Source organism: Larimichthys crocea, chromosome XI (genome assembly GCF_000972845.2).
Source record: "Larimichthys crocea isolate SSNF chromosome XI, L_crocea_2.0, whole genome shotgun sequence".
NCBI lineage: Eukaryota > Metazoa > Chordata > Actinopteri > Sciaenidae > Larimichthys > Larimichthys crocea.
In genome coordinates this window covers 343,054-363,181 of record NC_040021.1, presented here as the reverse complement: position 1 = coordinate 363,181, position 20,128 = coordinate 343,054, and the positions used below count along the sequence as shown (strand labels likewise).

Below are 20,128 nucleotides of genomic sequence, written 5' to 3'. Positions count from 1 at the left end.
TTGGAGGACAGAGGGGGAGCCCAAGAGACAAGGACAGTCATCTCCGGTCTTCAGATCTTTGCCCGTTCCAAGGTCTGTCGTCTTGTTATCGTTCTATCCAGTCCAAAGTTATTCCATCTTGTCTGATAACTTTGACATACATCGAACAAAGAGTCTCAGATGTGTGACGTAAGGAAAGTAAAGCTCACAGACTAATGCTTTTAAATAGAGGTTAGGTACATTTTATATGTACATCTTCAAGTATTTGAAAATGATATGTGTCCTAGAGCAGGACTGCATTTAAAGAGTAAAGAGTTTTTTCTTGTGGGGCTGTTTTATAAAAGGATGATTGTATTCTCTTGGTTTTAGGCCGACAAATTCCTCTTATTATTATTATTAAAGAAATATTTCTTTGCAGGAGTGGAATACAATATTTATTAGTATGTTAGAATCATTGTGTTTTTGTTGCCTTTATATCTACAGTGAGAGCAGGTCCTCTTCCATGAAGTTTAGTAGTCCAGAACAGACAAACCCAACACTGATTTAGATATGGCCTTTTGCTTTTTATGTTTTTTTCCTACATGCGTGGGAGGAGAAGGTGAGACGTGGGAGTGTATCAATGTTGTTGCAATCTGTAACTTCACTGCTAGGTGCCGCTAAATCCTACACAGTAAATCCAAATGTCAGAAATCACGTCCTACTAAAATTACTGGATTGTCTTTGCTCTTTTGTCCAGTGGAGTTGAGAAACCTGAACACCTTCTTGCTTGATCAAGGTAAATTGTTCTGGATGAAAAAAAAGAAGCTAAAAGTTAATTTCAGCATCTTCAGTGCAGACATCTCTGCCCCTTTACAGGCATACGTTACGTCCTCCAAAGAACGACGCCCTGTATATCGTTGGGCTGAAGTAAAAGATCAGACGGGATGCCGTGTCTCTTGAATTTCACAAACTGGAATCAATATTAGCAGGAAAAAGTCATAGCGGTCCATTTCTGAGACATTTCTGAGACGAGGCATTGGACACTCAGCGGCTCCCCTTGGCCACATTGGCCTTTCCATAAGCTGTGTAATATTAGTCGAATAATCCTCGAGAGTCGTAAGGCTAAGTCACTACCTCTCAATGTCTGCCTTTTCCCAGTGTGTGTGGACCCCTCCCCAACTCTTATTTGCAGTCTCTGAGTGGTCTGTCATTGGATCTTGTGGGAGAGAAGAGACCCAGTTTCTTCTGTCATGCAGTTTAGGTCCGCTCATTTGGCTTCCTGTTGTTGTTTCAAGCTGCAGGGCATCGCTGTCATCAAGTTCGGTAGGAAGGTAGAACTGACTATTGAACAATCTCAACTGTTTGAACCCCTTCAAGTTGAAAAAGTTTATGGGAATGTGAAGATAAAGTAATGTTCTGGGTCAAGTGTAAAGGTCAGTTTTGTGGATATGATCTGAAACAATACCCAAAACTTAACCCCGTGATAAAAAGTTTAAAAGACTTCAAGAAGTTGTGCCTGCTCACGAGGAGCTGATCAGGAAGTCTGATCGATAGACGACAGTATTCAGACGCTGCTCCGGATTCAGTTTTCTACACAGCTGCTGTGAAAACAGTGTTTTGTGTACTAATGTGCGATCTTCCGTGTGTTTGAGGGGATATATTTTGATCCAGTTACTGTAATGCGGCTATCATTTTTCTACCTCTTCCTCTGTCGGGTGCATGTCGAGTTCACAAGTTAAGCACTGCGAAGAGCTCACTCTCCTCAATACCCGCGCCGACTGGTGTAAAAGGGCCTTCCGCAAAGCGCCGCTTGTAATCTGCCTTTGGTAAGTCCTCCTTAGTTTTATCTGCCAAGGATTACCTCACAAGCTGCAAGCAGGAGAGAACGAAGGAGACGCAGAGCAAGAGAGAGAGAAATGAAAAGCAAGTCAGACAGAAAACGATGAAGATGGAACAAACCGAAAACAAATCGCTGTGTAATCTCTGAAAGAGAGAGACCTGCTTTAGAGTTGAAGGGAAGTTTCCCTCGCCACTCATTTAGAGAGAGAATTGACTAATCCCTCCATGATTGATGTCTGCTATGAGAGGCTCTGTAGCAGACTAATAGGGCTTATGAGGATGACCAGAAAGTCCTTTGTGTGTGCGTGCCTGTGTGTGTATACGTGAATGAACCAAACCTTTTTGTCTTGTGCGTCCGTCTATCCAGTGGTCATAGAGGCCAGGGGTTTGAATGACATAGCGGCCGAAGAAGGGGTAACTTTATCTTAATCTGGTCTTAATCTGCCCCAGTCCTCCAGGTGTGTGTGGGCTTAAACCCAGAAGGATCCAAGGTTTTGGGGTGAGGTTTAAGGGGGCTTTCGGGTGGAGAAGAGAGAAGTCCGTGCACTTGAAAACTCCTTCAACCCGCAGAAGGTCTCTAAGACCCCCCACACAGCCTTGAAAACCACGCTCACTTAGTCATGCCATACCTTACTGCCGTCATCCTTAAGTGGCCCCTGCTACATTTTAATTGAATTAAACCAACCGTTCTCCATAATTTAAAAAGGACCCTTAGAAGTATCTTCTGAATTAGCCTCAGTGATTTGTCTTTCAAATTGTGTGTGTGTGCACATGTGCGCTCATGTGCCTGTGTTTGAGGAAAGGAGAGCTAGTGTAGAAATGATAAGGCTTTAATTGCCTCTGTATAAAGCCCTCCAACAGCCCTCCACCCACCCACCCATCCACCTCTCTTTTGGACTGTTATGGTATGCAGGTGTGTGCTCTTATGTGCTATAGGAAATACTAAGTGGCATTTCCAGTGCTTAACTCACTGACTGAGCGGGGATCATTCCCTCGGCTTTTAATTGAGCGCACTCGTAGCAGCTCAGTTGACCTCAACAAGATTTGATTGATCATAAGGCAATCAGAAACATAAATACAATACATGTTTAGAGGGTTTGCCCTCTGAAAAATGTCTTCATCTTGGATCCTTTTGGTCGTTTTGTTGGTCCAAAACTAGTCCCTGACTTTGAGACTGTTTCACAGACATTTAGGATATTTAATCAATGTCTTTGGTGATGCATTAACTCTCGTCTAGCACCGACAGAACGAATTTAGTGCATAATAAAATGGCTAAAGCCTGCACAGATGATCCAGAAGACTGCAGCGTACCTGGTCTTCAATCCCAACTCAAAAGGTTGATCGAGCTCATCTGGCTACCTGTAGCAGTCCACGTTAAATTCAGATCTCTAATGCTGAAACACCCCCAAACCGACGTGTTACCTCCTCCTGGCTCCCGTACACTCCGGGCGATCCAAACTTTTCTCGTCTGTTGTTCCCCATTGGTGGAACGTCCTACCAGTTCATACCAGATCAGGGGCGGGCTGCACAAACCTCCTGAAAACCTCCAGCTCTTCAGAGAGGAGCTCCTCTAGAACACTACCAATAACTGGACGTGATAATCGCTTTGGATGAAAGCGTCATTTAAATAACGAAACATCAAAATCTGATGACTGGATTCCAATCAGTTACGAACTAATGTTGGCACGTCTCTTTGTCTCTTCACTTTCTTTCTCGATACCTCCTCCCACTCTTCCTGGTTGATCTTGTCAACCTCCTTCCTCTTTTTCTCTCTCCGCCTTGTCTGTAGCATCCTCCCCCCACCACCACCACCTCCACCACAGCCTTCTTCCATCAGTATGTGTGTGTTGATGCATGTGTATTCTGATCAGGAGTCAAAGGGGTGACTTTGTAATTATGTTCATTTTAATTGGCTGTGCTATCACCCTTCTCATCACTTTGGAGCGCTGGACAATGGCAGTCTGTAGTAGAGGGGGGGGGTTGCACAACTGCTGTGTCAAGACCCCCCCTCCTCCTCCTCCTCGCCACACACACACACACACACACACACACACACCTCGTACACGCACACACACACAGTCAGCCTCTTTACCTGCAGAACATAATTCCTAAAGTGGCCTCCTTAATGAGTTTTCCCTGCCCAGGCTTAGATTAATTGATAAATGGCGGCGTTATCGGCACGGCAGATCTCTGAATCCATTGCACCACTAATTTGTTTGTTGAACATGGCAGTTAAAGGAGATTAATACGTTATAGATTTATAAGAGCCACCCCCTCCCTCCTCTCTTCCTCCTTCTCCCAGAGCTTATTTATTTATCAGAGGAAGACGAGGAGGCGGAAGAAGAGCGAAGAGATACCTGCAGATGATTTCAAGGGACGTTCATTGGCTCTGCCGATAGAATGTAGCATCACAACAAGCAACAGATTCACACTGGTCAGTCTAGTAGTGACCAGCACAGTAATTAAAGTTCGAAGCATCGTTCTTTACATATCATTTGTAATATGGCTGCTCCTTGAAGCACGATAACAGCCAGAGAGATGCTCGATCTCTCTCTGTTACAAATATATGCACATATCGACTGATGTGTTGGTCGAGCTCTAAGCGTAATCAAATGCACTGCATTCAAGTCACCAGTGCCAACATGGATGCAAACATGGCAGCACCTTCACCAGTGTTGGCAACAAGCGGCAACCTCCGCATCTGTGAGGTGAAGCCCAGTGCGGAAGTGTCAAAAACTGCAGTTCCTCTTCTCGTCCACTTGAGGCTGGCTCCAGAAGTGAGTCAGTCTCCGTAAGTCCCCATGTTAAGGCTTAAAGTTACGCAGGATGAAGAGCGTGGACGCTTTGACTGACGTGTAGGTGCCGTTACAGATGGTTTGTTTGAGGCCACATCAGGTTCGCTGTCGATTTTACGTCACAGATACGCTGTCCATTCTTTGTATTCTCAGTTGATGGTGTGACGCATTAATTGGAGCTCCTGACTACACCAGAGAGCACCGCAACAGTTGACCTGACAAGTCACTGTCTTGAATGTAGGAACCAAACAAATAAACACAGAAAAACTTAATGCATATTATTAATGCAAGTATGACATGACAATAACAAACTCTGACTTAAAAAAAAAAAGACAAACAGGCTTTAAACTGAGACTTCGTGTTGAGGATGAGGATGAGAAGGAGTTTGTAATCTCTTCAGCTGGATCTGTGTAACTCGCGGTCGTGACCGGACGGAGATCCGGCCATCAGAACCATCGCTGATGTTTCGTTTTTGTTCCTAATTGGATCCTATCTTCCAAACCATCGACCCCCACCAGCGCACACACACAGATACACATACTCAATCCCAAACCTACCCACCCTGTTTTTTTTTTTTTCTTCCCCTCTCTCAGCCAAAGCTAATTTGCAGAGGCGTGAGTGTGGGTAATGCTACTGCCATTTCCATGACAAGCTAAAGCCAGCGCTTACACCGCATTATGCCCCTGTGTTACACGTTAGGCGAGCGAGCAGGCGGGTGGGCACACTGCAAGCTGGCAGAGTCACATGTTTGTCTGCTGCCTCCTCCAAACTCTGTTATTTCACAACGCTTTCTTTTTTTGTTAGTGAATGGTTTTTATTTCAATTTCAAAGCCTTTCCTGTCCCCTCCTGTTCTGCTTTTTTTATTTTTTTATTTAGCTGCTTTGCATGGTTATGCCTTTGGAGCAGAATAGGCCTTGGAAGAGAAAACAGTCCTGGAAAAGGAAACCCGCTTTTCCCCGATTTTTACATTTTACATCTCGGTAGCCAACTGCCGAGAGGCCCTCTGTGTTGGCCTGCAGGTTCACTGCTAGATGGGAAGCATATCTGCTTCCCCCCCCATCACCATCATGATGAATGTATTTACATATTTTCCTACTTTGTGATATTCACACATAAAGACGTGTTTGAAAAAAACTGTGCCTTGCTCAAAAGCAGCAGGTTCAGTCTACCTTCCTGCAGGGTTTGTCGCTCTCTCTCTCTTTCTCCACTTGTTCACATACACACAAAATGAAGCCTGACTTCAACACACACACACACACACACACACACTTTCTCTCACGGCTCTCTTTGGAAGGAGCCCCTCCTCGCCGTGATTACAACGGTAATGCGATATTTCCTTTGTATGTTAATGTGTATTATTTTTCACGCTACATTCGCTCTCCTCTCCTGCTCCATCCTTTTGTCCCCCTCCTTTCCTCCACCTCCACCTCCACCTCCACCACCTCCTCCCTTTCCCTATTGTTCCAACCACTCCACATCTCCATTTACATAATTGAACTTTTGATTGGACTTTGCTCCCTCCCCTCCGCCTCTCATGCAGACGACGTTTGAAATCCGGAGCATAATTTCATGGGTAAGATGACGCGAGGCGATCGTCCTTGTTTTTCCTCTCCGTCTTTTTCTAATGTGAAGTCGTCGGACGTACGCAGACCAGATTAAACAAATTGCTTGTTTTGATTGAACGCACAATTAAATAATCGAGCCCAACCAATCAGATGAGCGCTTTCTGTAGCAGGATGGACAGGCCACTTAAGTGCCCTAACCTTTATCCTCTTAAACGTGAGCAGGTATTAATGTTTTTCAAGGGTGTGTGTGTGTTTACATCTTGGATATGAGCTGAGGGCTTTTAATTCAGATTATAAATGTGTGTGTGTGTGTGCCTGCTGTTCAGTATCGGTACATCAGAATTAACTGTGTATATACATGCATATACAGTATGGAGACGCTGTTGTCATTTAAAGTGAGTCTGTGTTTATGTGTGCTTTGCAATGTATGTGTGTGTGTGCGCACACACACACACTTGCTGTAGGCTCCTTGAGCGGATTACAAGTTTTAAAGAGTATGAGATTCAACACCTCCTCAAATCTGACACTCTCTGACACCGCTTTGAAGCCATGAAAGTGAGATTGGAGAGACACGGAAGCTCTTTTCTTTGCACAGAGTCGTGGGTTTATGTCATTGGGTTAAGGCCAGTTAAGTTTCCATTGAAGCGTCATGCCCCAGAGGGAGAGACAAAGCTGCCACTTAAAGCGTTTTCACTTGTATCTTTTTTAAAAAATATATATATATATATATTTAACTCTAAAAGGCCAGGTCTGATGGCCTCTGTAGTCTTTGGACATTTAATCACGTATAACGCTGTGTCACGCTCACGTTTGTCCACCCAGGAGTGCACCGCTGCTCATATTTTGACTCCAGAGTTTACAGTTAAACACGCCGCTAAATCGTCAGTTGATGAAAGAATATAACGTCGTTATTTTGTCATTAAAATGAATCACTTACATATTTTGTTCAGGAAATAAGAACATAATAATTGTTAGATTGTAGGAGCGTAAAACAATCTCATGGTTTTAAACTCGATCCTCGCCGTGTATAATGTTTAAAAAGGCTTCACTGTTAGTTCAGAGTGCAGTAAGTCGGTGGGTGTTTTGCCAACTTCCTCTAAAAGATCTTTGAAATGACGTCCGTCCTCTTACAGTACGGTAAATATTGGCACTTTGCCTGAAAATAAAAGCTACAGGATTGTTGTTTTTGCCTAAAACCCTCACATCAACCTGTGACAATTTTCTAATTTTCCATCTCACGGTTCATCTGCTTCACCCATGATCTCGAATCGCATCCTGCCAAAAATCACATTTGTGACACCAAAAATCCTCCTTCTCCTCCTCCTCCTCCTGACACCGGCACCAACAGGAACCGGGATGCTTCCATTCCCCAGGTTTGCTCCTATCTTGTCATTCAGGCATTGTAGTGAGCTTAACCCTCCCTCCTCCTCCCTCCCCATCCTTCTTTCTCTCACATCCTTTTCCCTTCTTCCATTTTTTTTTTTTCTTTCTTTGCCCCGTCGGATGTATGTTGTTGACACTGAGGCATCAGGAATAATGGAATCTCTTGTCAGTGGCTTGTATTTTTCGCCCAGGCTGTTAGGGCTGTGTATAATAGTAGCAGAGGAGGAGGAAGAGGGGAGGTTATGTGCCACTGATAGTAATGAAGGTTGCCTTTTCATTTTTTAATATGGAATGTTTGTGGGCCGAGGCGATGCTCTCTGCTAATCCTACCCTCGAGCCGAGGTAGCTACATGGCTGTGTCAGTGTTACACACACACACACACACACACACACACACACACACATCCAGTGACATTCACACAGACAGATAAAAGACAAACACGCACACACACACACAATACATACATGTGCACACCTTCCTTTAGGCGAGACACAAACTGTTTGATAAGTCGGGCTGCATTTCTGCTCCTTGTGAAAATTTGACTTCCTTCCCTCGTGTTTGTGTCTTAAGGAAATGCAACCAGTTCCTGTAAAAGCAGATAGTGATGCTGTTTGTTCGGCGTGTGATGGATATGAAGGCTCGAGTGCGCAGATGCATTTGTAAACCTTTATCTGGTGAAAGGCCGTAATGGAACAGTCGATGGAGGAAATTACATCGGTTGTGATGAACGTGAGGTCACTGCTGTCACGCCGCGGTCGTCGGATGAACTCGTTGTCGCTTTTTAAAAGAAAAAAAAACTGGTTTGTCTGTCTGCTCGATGACACACTCAGATGGTTTAAAAGTTTTCACACACACACCCCGTCTTACCTCTTTGCATGTTTGTGTTTGTGTGTTTACTGTCCGCTCAGACGCCTGTGTGTCAATAGACGGGTGAGAGAGTGAAGCTTAAAGTCGCTGACTGTGTAACACAGGTGTGTATTTGTGTGTGTGTGTGTGTGTGTTTTTTCCGCCGGCTAGGGTGCAGGGTCTGCGGCACTCGAGTGTGCTGTGTGTCTAATTGCTTTAATAGCACCTGGTCTCTAATCCAAGGTAATTAGAGCGCTCAAATTAGACAGCTACTTTCAACCGTCACTTGAAAAAGCAGAAAGGGGAAGGCCTGGAGGAAGACCACTCCACACTGAAACTCTACAAACACACACTCTTTTACGACACGACGAAAGCAGAGGACAACTGGAGGAACGGGTTTAAGTGTTCGTGTACAGTAAATGTAGAGAAATGCGTCTTTTCTTTTAGGGTCTTTTAGTGTGCGATTAAATTAAATAGATTTGATGGTTCCTTGTTTGCGTCGAGCTCTCTCCTGTTCCGCATACAGTGAAGTCGGCTGTGTAATAATAGGTATTGACTTTCTGAATTTTTTTTATTTTTTCCTTCTTCTTTGTTTGAGTGGCACGCAGGCATTGTGGAGTCTGCCTAAAACGTGTCTGAAGAAGCTGCGGGGAAAGGTTAAGGCCCTCTTTTTAAAGCCGGAAATGTCAAGTGTCGCCCCTCAGGCTCCCGCTACCTCCGTGTCCCTGTACTGAGGCTGCCGTAGGGGCCTACATGACTCACACACACACACTCAGACACACTGGTGCAAAGGTTAGGAGTTGCTATTAGAGATGGCCTCCAGTCTCTTTCATCTGATTTTGGCCCTTGTGGCATCTCAGCAGGCTCCAGGCTCGCGGTCACAGGTTAAACTACAACAATAGAAGACCGCGGCTAACCGGCTGATTCTGCTTTAGTGCCACTCTTTTTTTTTTATTACAAGCCAATTATTTTTAAAAAATCTGTCAACAGGAAGGACAGCAAGGGGCTTAATCTCGTCACGGGCTTAAAAACACACAAAGTTGATCTTAAGTTTAGTTCGAGAACACTTCTGGTTCTTGGCGTTAAAGCTGAAGCACATTTCTGTCTTTGGAGCGACATCAAGCTCACTTTTTAATTTCCAGACAAAACTAAGTCTCTTTGCTTCTCTTCCCTAACGTCCCTGAATAACCTCCTGCAAGCTGCCGCGGCTTCTGCAAGAAGCTTAAACACGCTCAAGTCACCATCGCCTAATAATATTCCCCCCCACCAAAATTTGTAATGACAAATTTGTCTTGGCTCCCATCAGTTCTCTCTCTCTCTCTCTCTCTCTCTCTCTCCTCTCCTCCCGCCTCGCTCTCTCTATCAAGAGCTCGTTCTTGCAGTAGCTGAAAACGACCAACAGAGGGGGTCGGTCGGCCACACCACAGACAGTGTGTGTTTACTTCTCCAGGCCTCAAAAAAAGAAACTGGGTTAACTGGTTATGGTGGTCAACATCAGGTTGTGTCAAAGCTGACATGTTCATATATATGAATATATATATTCATAGTTCATCTGTAAAGGTTATGCAAAGGTTTTATTTGCATAAGCATCTCATGCATTGAGATAAAACATCACCTGGCATCATTTGCATATTGCTGTTTCCATCTGAGCCAATATTGAGTCAGAAAGCACACAGGCAAAATATGATGACAGCTTAATCGTCGTGTGTTGATCAACTAAACAAAGTCTTTTCTATACTTTTTATTTACTCTAAACCATCAATATTTAATATTTTGTGTGTTAATACTAAACATGTGGTGCCATGTAATAAAGGATCTGACTTTTTAGTCGTGTTTTAATGTCTTTGTTTTGCAAACAAAAGTCTTTTTGATCAGCAGCCTCTGATGCACTGAATCAACTCTCAGTGACATTTTTGTCATTTCTCTCCAGAACGATCAGAGAGAATTATCCCATATCTGTCGCTGCATAACCAGATTAGCGAGTAGCCAGCTGAATAATCAGAATAGCATTGGTTCTGCTGGCCCCGTCAGAGGAAAGACCAGCGTCTCCTCTCCACGCCACTGAGGATTTGTGGGATTTGGAGTCTGGGAAGAAGGAAGAAAAAAAAAGGGAGGGAGGGCTCCTAATGGTGAAAGCTTTCGACCCAGATAAGACTTCAAACGCAGAGCTAATTAATAAGATGTTTACATTATCCACGGTCATACGCCGCTTTGTGCGTGACCCTTCGTTACGGTGCGCGTCTGCGTGTGTGCACGTACGTACGTGTGTGTGTGTGTGTGTGTGTGGGCTCATTGTGTGTCAGTAAAGCAAGCTAATTGGATGGCCGGTGGTTGCTAAGTAAAACATTTTAAGAAATGCGTAATGAAATGAGCTCCAGAATCAGATCTCTCTGTCACCAAACATTAAATTCATTGATGCTTTATGTTTCAGTGCCTCAGGACATGAAATACCGTTTTTAACAATCAGTTTATTTTATGTCCTTCATACCTTAAAAAATAAAGAATAATTGAGTTTCTGTGACCCCACAAAACATATTTTTGGAAGACTGAATTCAAAGTCTGTTTCCTCTTCCTCCTCTCCTGCCTGCAGCCCAGCCCCGTCCCGAGCCCGGTTCTGGGAGGGAAGCCCAACGCCAGCCAGTCTCTGCTGGCCTGGTGCCGCGAGGTCACCAAGAACTACCGCGGGGTGAAGATCACCAACTTCACCACCTCCTGGAGGAACGGGCTGGCCTTCTGCGCCCTGCTGCACCACTTCAGACCTGATACAATGTACGAAACACACACAGACACACACTGAGGAGATGATTCTCTCACAACATTAAGGAGCCTGATCTGTTTTAGTGACATGCACAGTTAACATCGTGTTCTGTCCTTTTATTATTTCATGTATTTAACACTCAAAAATATGGACACACACACACACACGTGGAAAACCTGCAGCTCCATCAAGAGAGCCAACGTGAAGATAATAAGATGCTCCGTGTGTGTGTGTGTGTGTGTGTGTGTGTGTGTTTGCACTCCGGTGTGTTATTTTTTACATATTTTCCACTCTATTAGTTCTGTTGATTGCACTGCTATGAAATTGCATGTTACAGTTTTAATGCCATTACATGTGATGCATATTTAAACACAACTCTTTCTCCGCTATCTCTCTCTCTCTCTTTCTTTTTTTTTTCTTTCCCCTCTCTCTGCCTGCCTCCTCCTCCTCTCCGACCCTCCCCACTGTTCTTCCAGAGACTACAAGTCGCTCAATCCTCAGGATATTAAAGAAAACAACAAAAAGGTAAGAGGCAGCCACCGCTGGGCCCTTCACACCACTTAGCTCCCTCCCATCCACATCTCCATTTGGCCTTATTTAGAGATCTGCTATTAATCCCTGGATATAGAGTGTGTGTGTGTGTGTGTGTGTGTGTGTGTGTGTCATGGTTTGACTGGGGGGGAGGAGGGTGGAAAACACACATAAAGGCAGGGAAATGAATGTTATAATGACAATGTTCCTGAGACGTCGTTCCCTGCTGTGATGTGTGGACGTCACCTGGCAGAGGTGAGATGGCATCGTAGCTCAGCCGCCTGCTGGAAGCGGACTGAACTTCCTCAGGTGTGTGTGTGTGTGTGTGTGTGTGTGTGTGTGTGTGTGTGTTCACGTATAGAGTATATAGAGTTTCCTGTGTTAATCAGGCTGTTTTGTGCATGTTGTCTCCATACACACTCACTCCTAAAGAATAATCCATTCACCCGATGTCATCATATCTGCACATTCACAGTGGAAGGTGCAGACTCGCACACACTCTCGCTCCGTCCCTCTGGCTCTTTCGCCGCACATTTACTTTTTCCTGCACACAAACACTACCACACACACACACACACACACACACAGACGCCCTGTCCCCTCTTTGGCCCAGAGGGCTACACAGAACGATATGCGTCGGGTTCCTGCAGCTTGATTTCCTCTTCTCATACACACTCTGGCTCAGCGATAACCTCTGGTGGCCCTGTTAGGCATGAATGCTACCCTGTTGACAATAACCACAGTGGAGGGAGAGAGAGAGGGAGAGACCCAATCCCATATCTGCTAACTGCCCCTCACCCCCCTCCAGGTGTTCAAGTAGCCCTGAAGAAATTGGTTAGATATAAGTAATAAGGGAATATGCCGGAGAAGGTGATACCTGGTGAATAGCTGCAGCACTGTACCCAGCGCACCGAGACCAGCTCCTCTGTGAAGATCTACACCAGCTGCTGATGTATGTCAGGCCAAGCGAGCCGCTGCTTTGCAGTGTGCAGAGGACACACGGGCAGATATCAGGTAGCCTTCAAGAATCTGGATATGCCGAACAAAGTATTATCCAGGAAATAAACGTGTAGTAGTAGAGCGTGTGAAAATGAGTCGAAATTTACAAGTCAGATAGTTTGAAATCGGTTTAACAAAGAGTTGGAAACACGCCTTTGTGTTCTGTTTCGTGGAAGTTTCCCAGGGAACACATTCACACATTTCATGGAAGCATCTGACTGCAGCACTGATCCTGAAGCAAATGAATGAGCGTGCTGTACTGGCTCAAACTGTTTATCATAGTTATGAGGGAAGACATTCGTGAACAGGTGAAGAACACGTTTGTAAAGTTAGCATCAGTAAAGTGGCAGATTTTTATAGATTTATCGACCAAAAACTAAATATAATAAGTGTTATAGAGAGTCAAACATTGACAGTGACAGATTTGCATAGCATAGATTAGCCTCGGTGACGCTCCGAGTCCTCCTTCATGAATCACACCTGGACTTGTCGGCGGCTGTCATCGTGAAAGCCGCTGGGTTCAGGCGAAAGAAAAGAGCAGTAATGCATTGTGTGTGTTCATGTGGCACCCTGAAGGTGTGCTCGTGATATCATAAGAAATGTTTGAAGAGGACAGCTCACCCGTTCATCAGGACTTATTAGAATGTATAGAGTTCGCTGAATGGACGGCAGAAAATGTAAAATGTATAGAAAACGACAACCATCTCTGCTTTTCATGGCTGGTTGATAGACATGCCCCCTCCTCCTTTCACAGTCTATCTGTGAGCAGTGATTGCAATGAGCTCAGACTGTGCTGAATTATGACAGATAAGGACGATCAATATTGGGGGGCGGGTAGCAAAAAGGAGGGAGAAGTGAATATTTAGAACATTCACAGCCTTTGAAATGATCCATTATCGACGCACGCACGCTCGGGTACGTGTCCACATGCTCATACGTGTTTGTATGTTGCGATCACCTGTGTGTGTGTGTGTGTGTGTGTGTGTGTGTGTAATGAGGCCAAGGAGAAGTCATTTGTCATGCCATCTGATAGTGTAGCACCAAGCACCAGGCTAAAGCTCCCTGAGCACAACCGTGAGGGGTTGGGCTGAAGGGAGGAGGAGGAGGAGGAGGAGGAGGAGGGGTGTCGATGATTGACAGCGATAGATAGCTGTCAATCACTGAGGGGGAGAGCAGGGAGCAGCGGCCCGGGGCAGTCGACGGTGACATTTAGTCCAGACGGAAAGCTTTGTCAGGTAGATGATGGAAAGTGAGAAAGCTTAGACTAAAAAGAGACGACAGGATGGTTCCAGAAATGAGTTAGGGTTGATAAATCATTAAAATTCATCCAAAGCGACTTGAAACAATCGAGGTACAGCGTGACAAGAACGTGTTAGTGCAGCAATACTGACATAGAATCAAGGTCCAGTTGTAGAGGGGGATAGATGTGTCATGTCCAGTTGTTGGTAGTGTTGTAGAGGAGGTCCTCTCTGAGGAGCTGGAGGTCTTCAGGAGGTTTGTGAAGGTAGAGATGGACGCCCCTGATCTGGTAGGAACTGGAAGGACGTTCCACCAACGGAGAACGACAGTCAAGAAAAGTTTGGATTGCCCTGAGCGTACGGGTGGAAAAGCCAGGCGTCGTTCATCGCATTAGTGATTTGAATGTAACGTGAGCTGCTGCAGGTAGCCAGAGCTGCTCAATGAGCAGTGGGATGACATTTGACCTTTTGGGTTGATCGAAGACCAGGCGCAGGCTGGGAGGGCGCTACAGTCATCAAGTTGTAAGATGACCACAGCCTGTATCAGCAGCTGGGTAGCATGTTGAGTTATGGCCTGATTTTTCGAGGCAACGTGATCAGAGAAGGTCAGCTGGTCATCGATCAGGATGATCTGTGCTTTACAGGTAAAGCCACTTAAACGTCAACAAAAATCATGATATGACTCCATTAAATGCCATAAATGGTGTAATAATATTTATTGATGGGTTTATAGAATATCACCATCCTAATCCTTGAACTGCAGTGGGCACATACTTCCCTCGACACTCATCAGTGTGTCTCAGTATGACATGATCCCCTCTCGTCGAGCCATAAGAGAAGATATAGAAAGAATAAATCGTGACACCGGGGTCAAAAAGACTGTAGCGCATGTCAAGACTAACACCGACCCTGAAACAAAACCCAGCTCGAGAGCCTCCCTCCCCTCGTCCTCCTCATACGGCTCTCACGTTCTCCCACTCTCGCTCTTTTCTCTTTCATTCTTTCATTCTGTCCCTATTGAGCTCAAAGTTGTCGCTCTCTTTCACAGCCTACCCTGGGCGAGAGGGGAACAATGTAAGCACACTTTGCTCCCCTGAATACTTGTTAGAAACCCAATCAGGCCCTCTTATTCCCCATATTCTTTTTCTTTCTTTTCTCTCTTTCGTTTTTTTCTTTCACACTGCCTTTCTGCGAGGGGATGGAGGGAGGGGGAACTTAAACAGGCTCGCTGTAAACTCCTCTCTGTTCTCGCTTCTTTTTTCCCCCCGTCGTCACTTCTTTCTTCTTGCCTTGTTTCTGCAAGCACAAACACATACTTTCCATCAAAAGAAAGGGACAAAGGAGGTGAGAGTGAAAGAGGCGTCATAATTGATTGTAAATTGAGAAACATCTCTCTGTTAAACCACCTTCGCTTTCTCCATTCCTCTGCCTCTGTTCTCCTGTCACCAGTTCTCACAGAAACAAATACAGTCGAAGAAACTTGCTGCGTTTAAAATGGGTTTCTCTGAGCGCAGTCTAAAATCAGTAAACCTGTGTCGTGAGTGGTGAGTTGAGGTTTCCACCAACATCACTGACAGGTGAAATGTTGCATAAAGTTTGAGTCACACTTGACACAGGGGATTAACATCAGGCTCACTGGAAACGCCTGAGGTGTAGGTTTTTGACTAAGAAAACCGACCACTCACGCTTCTTGTAGTGTCCACATAGTATCTCTGTGCCTGTTTTACCCTGATGTTTTACTTTTCTGAGGCCAAATACCAGTAGTAATAATAATAATATAACAAAACTGCTCCTCAAATAACATGTAGCAAATATGCATAGAGTCCATAAAGTCGATATCTTTTGTAGAGGCCATCACTTACAGACGTAGTTTTAAGTGATGGACTCCTCCTCTGAATAAATAAAAGTAAGAAAATGTGGAGAAAGAAGGACAGCGCTGAAAAGGAGTAAGCAACAATCCCCTGGTGTGAATAAAGGTTATCAAAAATGCAGAGAAGGTTTTGGAAGACGGAGAGATTGATGAAACAAACGAGCGCTGCAACAGGTTGGAATTAGATCAACACTATCAAGCAGGCCAGATACAAGCTGTGATACCTGTGAGAGATGGATGGGGAGGATATGTGTGTGTGTGTGCAGGAATGGAGGTGGTGTCTGTGTGTGTACTGTTAATCTATTTATTTACCTGTCATTGGCTGCGATAATGGTTTTCATCCCGTCTCTCCCTCTCTCTCTCTGTCTCAGTCTCAGTCTATCTGGTGATGGGGGATTGGGTTTCGTGTGTCGCTTGATAATCAAACCTGTATTTTCTCATCAGACTCTAATCAGACCAATTACACGCGTGACGGAGAGCGTGGGCAGGTTGATGTTGGGGAGCGATAAGGACACACACACACACACACACACACACACACCTTGGGATTAAGCGCTCAGTCTTGGGGTATCTTCGTGTCTTATCGGGGACATCCATCCCTGACATGACCCGTCAGCAGTCGTGGCAAAGGTGTCTCTCTCGCGTATAAACACACATGGATCATGCATACAATGAAAAAGCAGCCAGACTTCTCGTATCTCATCAGCACTGTCACCCTTCCACCGCTCTGTGTGTGAGGCATATTCTTTCCTTTATTCAACATTTTCCCCCCAGTTTTGCAGACAGTCATTTAAAGTTTGTTCCCTCGTGTGTCTCTCTCCTGGCAGGCATACGATGGCTTTGCCAGCCTCGGTATCTCCCGTCTCCTGGAGCCGTCAGACATGGTGCTGCTGGCCATTCCCGACAAGCTAACAGTGATGACCTACCTGTACCAAATCCGGGCCCACTTCTCCGGCGAGGAGCTCAACGTGGTGCAGATAGAGGCCAACAGCAGTCGCAGCACCTACAAGGTGGGCGACTTTGAGACCGACACAAACGCCTCCATAGACCAGGACAAGTTCTACGCTGAGCTTAACGACGTGCAGCACCGTCCGGGTAACGCTCAGCCTGAGGGGTCTGCCGGTGGCGAGTCTAATGGCACTAAAGCGGCGGAGGAAGAGGTGATGGAGCCGGGTTGGAAGGCTGAAGTTGAAGCGGTCAGCTTGACAGCGGCGGCGGCAGGGCCTTTACAGTCCTCCCCTCCTGTCCCATCACCGCGCACAGCGTTAGCCTCCTCAGCAACAGACTCGACCCATGTGGCACCATCGAGCTGTGAGGACAGGGGGAACCTGCTCAAAGCCAACACTTTAGACCTGAGCGAGTTACCACAGAGAGTGGAGAGAGAGGTAGAGAAGCAGAGACAGCAGAAGGATGAGGCGGGAGAGGAAAGAAGGGAGGGAAGTGCAGAACCAGGGTCTCCCACCAGGAGAGGGGCTGCCTCCTCCTCCTCCTCCTCCTCCTCACCACCCCACCAGAAATTGGGCTTCTCTTATAACAGGGACGCTGACCTCATCAAGAAGAAGAGGGCCAGCCTGCGTCATTCAGAGTCTGAGCCCGGCTCGGACGCCAGCTCCGCTCCAGTCAACCACACGGACACACCACCCAAACAGGTAAACACACACACTGAACATGTAAAGAGTCTAGAGTCCTACGTAAAGATCTACAATATATTTACTTCAAAATATTTATTTCATTCAATGAACTTTGTCTAAGAGGAGCTCAGACTCCCCTTAATGTGTTTATACTGTCACAGGAAGACTCACAGGAACTCGGCTTTGAGTTTTTTCAAGTTATTTAATCGAACTTCTAGTGCCCCACGTCCCCTCTCGCTCCCTGAGATTCTCAGGTGTGTCATTCCTGGTTGTCCCGCGGTCTAAATATATCTACAAAGGTGACAGAGCCTTTATCGACTGTGGACTGACCTGCCCGAGGAGATCAAGGCTGTAAACTCTATCACTTCTATAAAAGGGCCTTTAGTTTACCTTTTTATTCCTATTGTCTTGTTCAATCTACACACAGCAGCCGACAGGAAGTCACACACAGAAACGGCATAGAGAAAAACACCCCGTGCAAACTTCTGATCGCAAAAACATTTAAAATCTGAGCGAGTTAAAGAAGTCTGGAGGGCAAAACGCTTCTGGACAGTCCTGGTGGAGTGTGAAGTCGCCGCTGCTGCCGTGTCGTGACAGAGACTGAACCATTGTTTCACTGTAAACGTTTTTATTTCTTAAGTTAAATAATAGAAGCAGACGCAGCCCCACAAGAAACAATCACATTCTCAGTGTTCATCCATTGTTTTGATTATAGCAAGAGGCAGTAAGAGATACACACAGCTATCTCACAGCTAATTATAAACCCCGAACCTTAAACGACCTCCGGATCAGCCTGTCTGACGTCGACTAATTCACATCGTGCTACTTAAGTCAGGTATTAAGATTCTGACAGCAGGTACCTGCCCGGCTCCTAAGTGGATTGTTCAGGTTTTTATCCTTGCACCCTGGCTTTGATTGAAACTTTCACAGCTACATCAGTCAGAAGACAGAGGGAAGCTGTGAACATTCATTCCCTGCTGGCGCTCGCTAAGCTTCAAATCCCGACCTCGTTGATGCCGCTGCACAGATGACCGTACTGAAATTCTCCCGTTCTGCATTAGATGTTGTCGTCGCCTGTCTTCGTCGCAGAGGCCCAGACATCACGTCGAGTCCGGGGCCCTTAACGTGTGGCGACTATAGAAGGCGGCGAGGAGAACCCCCTGCTTTGACATTTCATTATATTTTTCATTATATTTCTCATCCCTTCAGTTGATGGCAGTTGGCGCCGTGACTGCTCAGGCGTGGCGACGCTTTGCGCCGAGCACACCTCATCTCGCACACACACACTCACACACACACAGGCATGCATACCTGCATGCGCGCACACACAAACACACACTGAACGCAGTGCTGCTTGCGTTTGGTTCACGCCAGATTACCGCTTCCTGTTTACAAGTCGAAAGGTCATGGGGCAGCAGGGGAGGGGGGGTGATGACAGCTATGACACCCCATTTTGATCTGCTGTTATCTAGTTAGCCGGGGATGTATCCTCGCCTGCACTCGGGCCAGATTTGACTTGTTGGAGGGATAAACATGTTTCAGGGTGTTTGTAATGTTCCTCTGTCTAAGCCAAATGTAAACGCTCTGTTTGCACCCCCTCATAATACAGCCGGGATTACGTGGCAGATAAAATTCAAAGCCTAGGTGTGTGTTTTGCTCTCCACACCACTGGACCCAGACACGGCTGTAGGCCGGCCCCATAATGCCAAAGTGCAGGTCCTTGGTGGGCGATATATCCTGCTCATACATCTGCTTGTCTTAAGTTCTACCTCCACCTGCTCCCTGTGTGAGGTGTCTTTAGGTATTTGGCTGTAGGTAATGTTGTATTTTCTCTGTCAAAGGAGCCGACACCCGCCCCTGTATCAAGTCCCCCTGCTGAGAAGGTGAGTACATATGTGCACCTGCAAACAAGAGTGTGTGAGCGTCTCATTTCTTATATCTAACATGTGTTTTTCACACTCCCCCTCGGCACACAGAGGGTGCTGTCCCGTCAGGAGGAGCTGAAAGAGAGAGCCAGACTTCTCCTCGAGCAGGCCCGCAGAGATGCTGCAATGAAGGCCGGCAACAAGAACGTCCCCAACTCGGCTGTCAGCGCACCGAACAGGGCCACGAACATATGTGACGTAAGTCAAAGCAGTGTGTGTGTCTGTGTCCGTGTCTTCTGTGTAGAGTAACTAAAGACTGACCTGAGTGTGAGTTTGTACAGCGTCACCTCAGCTAATAGAGTGACCACCAGCCTCTTCAGCACCCTCGTGTCACTTTCACGGTTCTCTCTTCGCTCCTCACTACACTCGCAGCATGCTGGAAAAGCCTTGTCCAAACTGTCTCATCCTCTGGCAGTCCACTATGATGAACACTTTATAAAAAGGGCTCTGAGAAGGAAAGACTTTTCCTTATTAACTCCTGCTCAGACTCTCTTATGGGCCGCTGAACGTCACAACCCGAACACGTAGGTAAGAAAAACCAAAGTGCGGCGCTCCCTCTTCTCTCTCTCTCTCTCTCTCTTTCAGTCTGTCTCTCCTCGGTCATCTTGACTCTGCACAATTTTTATGACATCCCGACCAAATTTGCTGCCCCCTCAATTTCCTCCGAACACTGAGTAAATGTTGTACACAAACACCTGTCAGCAAAAGTACATTCACGGTAAAGAGAGAGGAGGAGGAGGGGGGGGGTTGAGAATCGCTGTACCGAAGCAAACTAGACTCGAGAAGAC

The 20,128-nt window shown here is 46.0% G+C and overlaps 1 protein-coding gene across 8 annotated transcripts in view; it reads left to right on the top strand.

Annotated features, from left to right (window-relative positions):
- ehbp1 (EH domain binding protein 1) overlaps positions 1 to 20,128 on the top strand; it is a 127,162-nt gene that overhangs the window by 52,339 nt on the left and 54,695 nt on the right. For all 8 annotated transcript variants that reach the window (XM_019260896.2, XM_027284356.1, XM_019260894.2 and 5 more), the window contains 5 exons: positions 10,979 to 11,157; positions 11,623 to 11,671; positions 16,612 to 17,433; positions 19,257 to 19,298; positions 19,392 to 19,538. In XM_019260896.2, coding sequence (XP_019116441.1) covers positions 10,979 to 11,157; positions 11,623 to 11,671; positions 16,612 to 17,433; positions 19,257 to 19,298; positions 19,392 to 19,538 — 1,239 coding nt within the window. The remainder of the gene's footprint in view (positions 1 to 10,978; positions 11,158 to 11,622; positions 11,672 to 16,611; positions 17,434 to 19,256; positions 19,299 to 19,391; positions 19,539 to 20,128) is intronic.